Source organism: Phoenix dactylifera, chromosome 1, assembly GCF_051530095.1.
Source record: "Phoenix dactylifera cultivar Ajwa chromosome 1, Ajwa_hap1_PhDact_Kaust_v1.1, whole genome shotgun sequence".
Classification (NCBI taxonomy): domain Eukaryota; kingdom Viridiplantae; phylum Streptophyta; class Magnoliopsida; order Arecales; family Arecaceae; genus Phoenix; species Phoenix dactylifera.
Genome location: NC_143190.1, coordinates 32,067,925 through 32,078,721, shown reverse-complemented (window position 1 = coordinate 32,078,721; position 10,797 = coordinate 32,067,925). Strand labels below are relative to the sequence as shown.

Here is a 10,797-nt window from a genome sequence, read left to right as displayed (position 1 = left end):
GTGGGTTGGATATGACTGCTCCTGGTAGGCTGGCCTCAGGACGGCCTAACAGACAGGACAATAGATTCCTAGTAAGCATGCAAGCAGAGACATCCATTTTCTCGCAAGTATACTTGAAATCTAGCAATCCTTTCTGATTCGAATAGATAATCTATGGAGGGATGGACTACGCTCATTTTGAGAGGGGCCGTATCTAAGATCGATATTATTAATTATGATCTATACTTTTAAAAATAATTAAAAGTTAAAAATCATATGTTTTGATAGCCTCTAATCGAATCCGTCTTTTTTTTTCTACTTGATGCTAGGCCAACTATCACCAAAATACATGATTTTTTGATGTTTAGATACTTTTAGTAGTATAGATGATGACTAACAATATGAATATTTGATTTGCCCATCCAATTTTTGATTTTAGACTCGAGAAGAAGAGATACTCTCTCGTCTTGAAATGAATGAAATCCATTTCTTTTAGTAATTGTATTTTTGACATAAATAAGTACTATCATTATTTGAAGACTCTGACTTATCAAACTGTTAAAATTCTTAGTAGTTGGACCAAGTAACTTGAGATCAAATCCTGCCTTCGCCAAGATTTAGGAAATTAGAGGTATTTAGAGAAGGACTACCCTCACTGTGTAGTTTAGTCCTATCAAAATAAAAGAAATAAAGAAAAAGTACCATTGTTCACCCTCGTAAAAAATGGTTTCACTCCTACATCTAATGTCTCTTGGTTAAAATCAACTTCTTTTTTTTTTGATTTAGCAATAACTCACACCATCCACGCATAAGTACATCCAGAAAAGTCAAAAAGAAAACGTCGACAGAGGGGGAAATGAACAGACCCGAGACTCTTCCTGCGAAACTCTCCTGAATGTTGTAGCAAATGAAGCAACCCAATCAACAATACTATTTGCCTCCGGATAAACATGAATAGCCCGAAAGGCTGCAAGCCCTCTCACAAGCTTACAAATATTTCGTACCAGCGGGTGCCGGTCAACAAGATTGTGCTGGCCCTATCACCATGGCCGAGTCACCTTCAAGATGAATACAATCCGCTCCCAAAACTAACCTAGTGTATATAATGCCTTCCTATGCAGCTCTCAACTCTGCACCACGGATAGGCTTATCGAAGATATGCCGACCTCTGGCCACAACAAGCCTGAAATTATGATCCCTAATCATATAGCCCACTACCTTTTGGGTGGGGGAGGGGGAGCTGCCACTGGCTCTCCGTGAGTTAGTCTTTTTTGACTTTATTGGGTGTATTCGTACACGTACTGTATGAAAATCCGTTTTTAGCCCAAAAAAAAAAAAATCATATAGCCCACTCCTATTAATCATATAGCCCACTCCTATTAACCGGCTTCGTTCATTTATATGCCTGTATGTCGATATATAGCACTCTGATTCATTATACCTTATGTCAACTTGCATGGAAAAGTTATTATTTGGGCACTCAAAGCATGAGTTTGAAGCCAGGAGAAGAGGACCTTTTTTTGTTATATTTGAAGTACTTTCGTGTTACAAAATACATCAAGAATGCAAGTCATTTTGAAGATTCTTGGAATGTAGACAAAACATTTGGGTTCTTTTTCTCATTTCACCCAAATGGTCCAAGCTCCGCTACATTGTTGAAACCAAGGATCTCACCTAATCTGGGCTAACCAACATGGACATGTGATACCTGAACAAAAAACCCAGTTGGATCTGCTCTTCAATTTGGTGTACTGCCACAATTGCTATCATCCAAGTCATCCATAATTGTATTCTTTTTTAAAATATGACATTGCCAAACAGAACGGTCGTCCTCTATTCAACTTCAAAAAAAAAAGTTGTAACAGATTATGATGGTTAAACAAACTCTTACAATAACCTTAAATTAATAAGCATAAATTTTTGTTTTCAGCGCACAAACAATTCCGTCATGCACCCGCTATTTCAGACAAAGTTTTCCCAACCACAAATGTAAAGCTATGGTTCTTTCAGCTTCAGTAAAACCTGCCAATAATCTAATCAAACTACTCAGAACACAGACAGTTCCATCATACACCCGCTACTTGAAGTAGAAAAAGTTTTCCCAACCACAAATGTAAAGCTATGTTTCTTTCAGCTTCAGCAAAACCTACCAATAATATAAAATCAATCTACTCAGTACACAACCAATTCCATCATACACATGCTACTTTTAAGTAGACAAACTTTTCCCAACCACAAATGTAAAGCTATGTTTCTTTCAGCTTCAGCAAAACCTACCAATAATCTAAAATCAAACTACTCGGTGCAAAACCAATTCCATCATACACATGTAGACAAATTTTTCCCTACCACAAATGTAAAGCTATGTTTCTTTCAATATCAGCAAAACCTGCTAATAATCTGTGTGCTGTTTGGATGATCTGACTTTTAAAAGTTTGTTTCAGCAAAACTACTCAGTACATACCAATTCTATCATACACAACCAATTTTATCATACACATGCTATGTTAAGAGCTTGTTTGGATGATTTGACTCAAAATTCTAGTGAATTCATGGATTGAGTCAGTACAACCAGCAAAATCATAGAGTTATAGGTTGGGTCAGGCCTATATTCGTAAATATCTAAGAACAGCTTTGGAGTGGACCGACCCGAATTCCATGGAGAGAAAAAAAAAGACCTCGGTAAAATTTTCAACCCAATCATGCCCTAAGTAGAGAAATTTTTCCCAACCACAGATGTAAAGCTATGTTTCTTTCAGCTTCAGCAAAACCTGCCAATAATCTAAAATCAAACCACTTGGTACACAATTCCATCGCTACTTAAAGCAGAAAAATTATTACCAACCACAAATGTAAAGCTATTTCTTTCAGCTTCAGCAAAACCTGCCACAATCTAAAACTAAACTACTCAGCACATAACCAATTCCATCATATGCCTGCTATTTCTAAGCAGCAGTTTTCCCAACCACAAATGGAACGCTGTTTTCCTTTCAGCTTCAGCAAAATCTTCCAATAATCCAAGTTAAATTACTGCTCTGACAGAAGTTTGAGGGCCCCAAAATCTTGCCCCTCACATCAATAATCATTCTGTTCTTAATATTTCGATTATAGAAATCTGCATATTATTAAAAGTGCCTTGGTCAAATTAGTATGCTAGACTAAATTACTCTTATAACAGCATTATCATACATAGAAACCACCTCTTTCAAAAGTCACCTTTTACAAATGAGGAATATTAAAGATTAAATATGGTATAGGACTCAATTTTAGGGGGAGACAAGTCATGCTTCCTTCTTTGGGGCATAAATTGAGAGACAGCAGGAATGTTAAAGAAAGATGAAATTGTAATGAAGTTTCAGAACATGTTATAGAACAATAGAATCTTTAATGAAGCTTCAACCACATGGCTGCCATAATTGGAGATGTTTACAGAAGTGATTCAAATGGAACGAGTTACATTCTTTATTTTTCCACCATCCATCAGCCGGTTTGGAAAGCAAAAAACACAAAAGGGCCTTAGGAACGTAACTAAAAGCAGCCAGAAAATATCAGGATGAGAAAGCACTTCGTCAGATAAAGCCATGAGCATGCAACATCTATTTGCATGGGTACAATCTGACAGCTCCCTGACCTGTTTAAAAATAAACAAAAAAATAAGTATTTTTCTTCTCTAAATATAAAAAAGATGAATGGAGGTTTTACCATATCAAACTGTTGAAAAGCAACGGACAGCAGGAAAGTCTACATTACATAATATCATGTTTATGGTAGCTTATAAACAACAAATGTACCTAAATAACAAAATAAACAGGTGGTAATCAATATTTCATGACCTATCGTTAATCAGTTATGCTGCCAAAAAATTTCTTGTGTAACCTGATCAACTGATCAATTGATTTCGGCAGGACAGAGACTTGGTCCAACTACAAGGACACAGTAGTTCGTCCAAAACATCACTAACCTCATCATCCAAAGAAGGTCGTGTAGCATTTAATGCTACATACAAGAACTTGATAAGTTATTCTCTGACATTAAAATCAACAATAGTAAAGAACTACAGTGCACGAGAAAGTGAGAAATGCTTCATTGGTGAACTTTAGAATGAAAACTTGTTATATGAAAAGAAACATCCTGTCTAAAATTTCAAAAACTATTATATTGCAGATAGCAAATATGTGCTCAGGCACACCAGAAAGAATTTTACACATCCCAAATACCTGAGGTCAATGTTATGAGCCAATACAAACAAATCTTTCTAAGGTCATGCCCTCAGCAGGCATACAGAAAGGGCATTGCAAATCCTATTTCAGTAATTCCATAAAGAGTGCTCTTTAGGATTTCCCCTTGGATTCTTAAAGCAAAATCCGTGCATGTTCCTTCCTAGGTATCTATCATTTCATTGGTAGAGAACATCCACAACATAATCAGTTCACCAACTTATTTGCTTATGAGCGCTTCCTGTATTTGTTTTTCCAAAAACAGATGTAGAAGATACGCTATGTAAACTGGGAAAAATCAAAATCAGCCTCCTTTTCTTCTCTGCTCTAAGCAGGAATTTTGTGAACCCCATGGAAAGAGCAATATCAGCATACCTCAATTTCATAGAATTAAACTCTCTTCACGATGGACTAATACAGAAGGATATGCATCAAGATTGACATAAAAATTTGACCACAATTAACACCCACACAACATTGTCTTGTTATCTATAGCTCACTTACTCTAACTTAAATTTCAATCTGATTTGTTGTGTGGTTGAAGGGATGTAAGAGGGAAAATGGATAGATTACATGTAGAAAATTGTCTTTTGTCTCCAAAATTACATGGTATTATATGAAAATGTTATGTGTAAGAAGTTGCATATAGTACTGCACATGATATTTAATGTACGAATTGTTTATTTTTAAAGAACTCACCAAAGGCTTGCTTGACATTGCTTTTATATCTTATTTTTTACTCTTTAAAATAAAATCATAGAAACCGAGACAAAAAATCTTTTGTATTATTATTTTATTTTCTTTTTTTTATTTGTTTTTATTATTTCTAGAAAAATGAAACTTAGAAATTTTTTATTCTACTATTCTCAAAAAACAAGAAACTAGTGTCTTTTGCCACCATTTACACCACCTCCACCACTGCCGCCATTACTGTTTCCATCATTGCCATCATCTCCACCACCGCCTATGCCGTCACTGTCACGATCACCGTTTCCACCACCACAATCGTCTCCACCGCTGCCGCCACCTCCACCACTGCTACCACCATTGCAACTACCACCACCTCTGCCACTATTGCCGCAACCCCCACCACTGCAACCCCCACCAGATCAGCATTATCATTGCTACGCCACCACATTATTGGTGCCTCCACCATTACTGTTATTGCCACAACCACTACCACCATTATGGTCTCCACTATCTCTACCATCAAAAGTAGTTAACCAACCAAACATGTTTATATTTTTAAATTTTAAAAATAGAATAGAAATAAGATTTTAGTATTTCTATTTTTGAAAATAGAAACAATGAAGTGATGCCAAACGACACCTTAGAAAAAGAAAAGTCACACATACAGTTTCTTGGTGGATGTGATCCACAACATTCGTCAAATACAACCTTAACTTGAATGAGTCACATGTATCACGTGTAACTAAACCACATCCATTTATCATATAATCCTTTATATTAGCAACATGCATCATATGTGGCATAAACTTTGAAAAAAGGTGATAAAGAACCAAAAAGAAAAGATGATGCCTGTGTTTGCATGGAAATGGACACAAGAATCAAATTTTAACACGTCCAAGTTTCCAACTCACCAAGAGGGGAAAAAGATACAAAATACATTAAAAAAATAATTTTAAATAAATTATTACATACTTAAATATTTTGTGCAAGAAAACATTAAGGGGTTGTTTATTGACAAGTTTTAGTAAAAAAAGTTTATAAAAAAATCCAAATGAATAAGTTTTATAAAAATGGTTTTCTGGTTGTTTTCCATAAAATTTATTTTGTCAAAACTGGCAAGTCATAAAACCTAAAAAGATGAGTTTTATGAAAAACAGGTCTCCGCTGTTTTTCAAAAACATGTTTGCAGAAATCATGTTTTACATCTATGTGTTTTAGAAAAAGTAATAAACATCCAAACAGCACCTAAAAGATATCATTTTTTAAGATATTTTAATATACATATTTTTATTTCAAACTTACCGATAAGCTTAAGAATTTCAGAAAATTGTCATTTTGCAATGTATTCTAGTATCTACATTCTCGGCTAAGCTCTAAAAAGAACAAAATCTCACATTTAATATCATTATAGTGGGTTAAATCAAATTGTTTGAAAAGTCTAATTCTCTACTAATAACAAAAAATTGCAACCAAATAAATTTTCCAAGTATGCAAATGTTTAGCACATATCTGATTTGAATATGCATCCAACAAGGATTTTAGGAGCTGGATATGAGCTTCCAAGTAACAAAAATGACATCTATCAGATACTAAATACTCTTGAACTACTCAAGCATTACCCTGGTAATGCAATCACCATCATCCATTAAGTACTCATGAATCAATCATGTCATTGCACATGTTCAATGATTAAATTTTATAAAAACTAAACAAAATTTGACAGCAAAAAAAAGAGGTGATATTAAACATTAAACATTCAAATATAAGGACATATCCGATTCATGTATAACTTGATTTGGGATATGCGAAAAAACAAATAACTTAATACGTGCTTTTCGCCTTTTCTAAAGTCCCAGTATTACCCTTCCCTATTTCTACCAGGATTAAAGTTACACTAGCAATAGGCATACTATGCAATTCTACTACACCTGCCATGCCCTACCAAAACAAATATATGTGTCAGTATATAATAACTTAAAATATGAAAATCTATTAAAATTAAAGAAAAAAAGTAAATAGACCATGCATGCTATATGTGTGGACTGACAGCCTCAAGGAAATCAGAAACATGGACAAGATGTGGTGTATCACAAGTACAAAACAAATACTTCTGCTTGAATCAATCATGTGCATTGCTCGTGGTGGCATCACAAGCATCGACAAAATACTTCTTCCACACAATATGTACCCAAAAACTAATGGTAGAAAGACTTACTTCCAAACATTTCATTTGTTGACAAGATTGCAACTATGAGTTCAGGCCCACACTGACTTGACCTAAAACCAGCCCGTTTAGAAGCCTAATTATGACTCTTCCACCTAGGGAGTTGGAAAATTAAGTAACTATATACCTAATAGGCTTATAGTATCATGATTCAACATCATTTTTTCATTTATCTGATTAACATGGCATGTGACTTTATAGATATTTGTGACCTCATCATGTATGATGCATGTGGTGCTCTCAAACAAACCATTTAATGTAGGAAGAAGGCTGCCCTATGCTCCTTAGGTATAGCCTCCTCTTTCTTAGGAACAATAACAACAAGTGATGTCCCACGATGCCAAGGAGTTTATTGTTTAGGACACTATTAGACTGATCACAATATCTTTCCAAAGGTAGGATAAAATGAAGACATAAAGCAACAAAAGCTGATTTAAACTTCGGAGTTTGGACCTTTAGCCATTCCATTCTAACCATCACTTCCACATCCTTTAAAAATGTTTGAGACACTGTTTGGCATTGCTATAGGTAGTAGAACTTGTAGAGATTTTAATAAAAAGTTGTTTGTTGTTTGGTAACTACCTTCCTAAAGTGTTGTAGAACTTAAACATCTATTTAATGATCAAATTAAAAAAGTTCTTTTAGTATAAGAAAATAATAATAAAGGATATCACATAATGTTTTCAATTGTCTAAATATTTGCAGTATCAAAAACAATTATTTAAAATATTCTAAATTTAAAAATTATTTATTTTAATATTTAACCCAAAAAATATAACATATACTAATTTTAAATTTATCATAAACTATAATTTGTAATGTTATTATATTATAATAATATTATTATTATAGTCGAATAATATGATATTATTATTTTAGCATATTGTAAAAGTACTATATTATAATATTACAAGATTACGTTATTATACTATGACTGTTATAATACAATAATGATGATAATAATATGTTGTAATATTATTGTACTATTATTTTATTATATTGTACTATAAAAATTGTTATTGTAAAGTATTGTTAACATAAATTATTTTTATTTTTTTTAAAAAAATCTATTTCTAGAAATAGAACTCCAAAGGTTTTGCCCCACAAAAAAAAAGCTTCCTGATTGTTCTCAATTAGAGCTTTTGCCCAAAAACTCCAATTGGAGCTTTTTTCTAGCAAACTTTTTCAACTTCTGTAGGAGCCATAAAGCTATTTCAAAATTTTTACCAAGCCCTTCAAGAAGGGCCTTTTAGCCCTCCAGAAGCAATGCCAAATGAGGCCTTAAGCTCTTGTCTTTGCCCCCTCTAGAAATATCCAAACTCCCTAGGAAAAAATAATCTAGTAAGATACATTATATTTTCCTCATGCTCCCTCTTTCCAACTTAATTCTCTTGTTTGAAACCAAAGCTCCTTTTAATCCGTGATAAGAAATCTACTTGATGCAAGTAAAATAATCTCTTCCAACAAACTGAAATATCCTACTCACTAACATTGGTTGGACTAACAAGACAATGTGATTAACACAAACAATTATAATATCCTGGATGTATCAAGATTTGTATTGCCTTCTCCAACAAAATTATACCAGATAGATAAATAATTCAAGATGCTCTGAGGGTCTATCCTTCTTACAACTATCTAGTGCAACTGACAACCATTCAGAGGCTTCACAACCAGTACAAGGCACACAAAGCCATCTACGGAGCAATTCTTTAGTCATACATTTCCTCTACGATCCAAGAAAAATCTGGAGTTCCTAAACTGAAACTTATAAACCTAAAAACAGCCTGATGGAGGATCAATTCTACAAGTGATACGTAAACCCACAAAATGGAAAGCACCAGTTTAACACTTCACCATCACCAAAATTTCATGACGTCCAACCTAATTGCTTAAGAATCTGAACACTCATCTGTCTCATTTCCTTTCACTTCAGGCCAAATGAAATAACGTGAATATTTGTCTTTTTTTCTCGGGAAGGAGAAACTATCCCATTCAAAAAGCCAGATCATGCATCAACGTCTAGGCTCTAACATCATTATATCCATGATCCCGTAATTCAAGCAAGAAGCATACATATCCAACGTCAAAGATCAGGAGCAAATACAATCAAACACTATTTCTAACCAAATTCTACAAAAGAAAACATCTCACATAGCAGATTCTTTTCCAACAAACCAAAATTACCCGTTCCTGAAACAACATAATTCCCTCCTCCCCCCCCCCCCCCCCCCCCACCCCCCCCCACACACACACACACAAAAAAAAAAAAGAAGAAAAGAACCTATTGATACAAACCTCTGAAACAGAAATCTAATCCCGTGAAAGTAAATCAAACTCAGAATCCATAACCGCCCATAGCAAAACTAAACAACGGAACTTTTTATCTACAAACTCTGAAACCCTGATTCCAATTCAAAACCGCCGATCAGAAGGGTTTGCTCGCCTATTTCCGATACTCAAAACACCAAATCCAGGAATATAATCGAGTTTTGTTTTTTTCCATTGCTTAACAGAAGGTAACTGCAAAAAGTGAAATTTTTGTCGAACCTACAGACAGAACCCACTCAGATAAATCTCAAGCAACTCTCGAAAGTCCGAATCTCAATTAAAATCCACGGAGACAAGAAGGGTTCGCTGACCTATTTCTGGTACCCGCCTCCCCTGGTGTTCTCGTCCTCCTGGACCCGCTCGGTAAGGTACACCGGCGGGAAGTCGCCGGGGCCGAAGGTCTTCTCGGCCATCATCTTCTCGACGTCGGCCTTCTTTAGCACGGTACGACGGACGGGGGGCCGATCACGGCGGCGGTCGCGGGGGTAGTACCCGATGGCGAAGACGGTCTCGGGTTCCGAGGTGGGGACGGAGACCTTGCCCGGGGCAGTGGCGGGGCAGAAGTGGCGGTACTCGGTGGCTTTGGGGAGGGCGGTCCGGTATTCGGGGTCGGAGCAGGGGCCGGTGATCTCCCAGGGTGCCTTGAAGAACCTCTTGAGGGAATGGAAGAGGGATTTGGTGGCGGAGGAGGTGGAGGAGGCAGCCATCAGCAGCGGCGGTGGAGGAGGAGGAGGTGGAGGTGGAGGAGGAGGAGGAGGAGGAGGGAAGAGAGGGATTCGGAATTCGACAGGATTCGGGGATTTCTTTTGGCCAGAGTTGCCCGCCGGTGGAATGTACGGGAGGTGCCCAGAGCCAGAGCGCCATCGTGAGAACGATGATGGAATCACGACCGTCCGATGAACTTTTTGCGTACAACAGTCATTATGGGAGTCAAAAAGAGAGGGGTGGTTCTATATACACCCCCCCTATTGCTCAGGACACCCCCCAAAAATTTAAAAAAAATTAAATACTCTCTACACCCCCCCCCCCCCCCCCCCCCCCCATTTGCTAAGGACACCCCTAAAAAATTAAAAATTCCTAAATTACCCCCCACCCTCCCCACCCCCTCACCTAAATTGCTCTCTACACCCCCCAAACCCCCCCACCCCGCTCTTCCCCTCCAAAACACCCGCCGGCTTCTCCCTTCCGCCCAAAAAACCTCGCCTCAAGCACCTCGCCGGCGGCCAAACCCCCTCCGTCTCCCTTTGAACTGTTCCGCCCAAAGCACCTCGCCAACGCCCAAAACCCCCCCGTTCCCCCTTCTCCCTCTCGTCGCCGGCATTCTCCCGATCTCCGACCACCTCGCCGGCTTCTCCC

At 37.0% G+C, this 10,797-nt stretch overlaps 1 protein-coding gene across 1 annotated transcript; it reads right to left on the bottom strand.

Annotated features, from left to right (window-relative positions):
- Window positions 1-3,303: 3,303 nt before the first annotated feature.
- Window positions 3,304-10,222, bottom strand: LOC103718214 (uncharacterized). The gene is made up of 2 exons (XM_008806923.6): window positions 9,753-10,222; window positions 3,304-3,610 (listed from the first exon to the last, which is right to left on the bottom strand). Exon 1 carries the CDS (start codon window positions 10,146-10,148, stop codon window positions 9,753-9,755), a length of 396 nt encoding a protein of 131 aa, XP_008805145.3. The 5' UTR covers window positions 10,149-10,222; the 3' UTR covers window positions 3,304-3,610.
- Window positions 10,223-10,797: the final 575 nt, after the last annotated feature.

Excerpts from the sequence above, each read along its gene's own strand:
- LOC103718214 (XM_008806923.6), bottom strand. The coding sequence starts at position 10,148 with ATGGCTGCCTCCTCCACCTCCTCCGCCACCAAATCCCTCTTCCATTCC.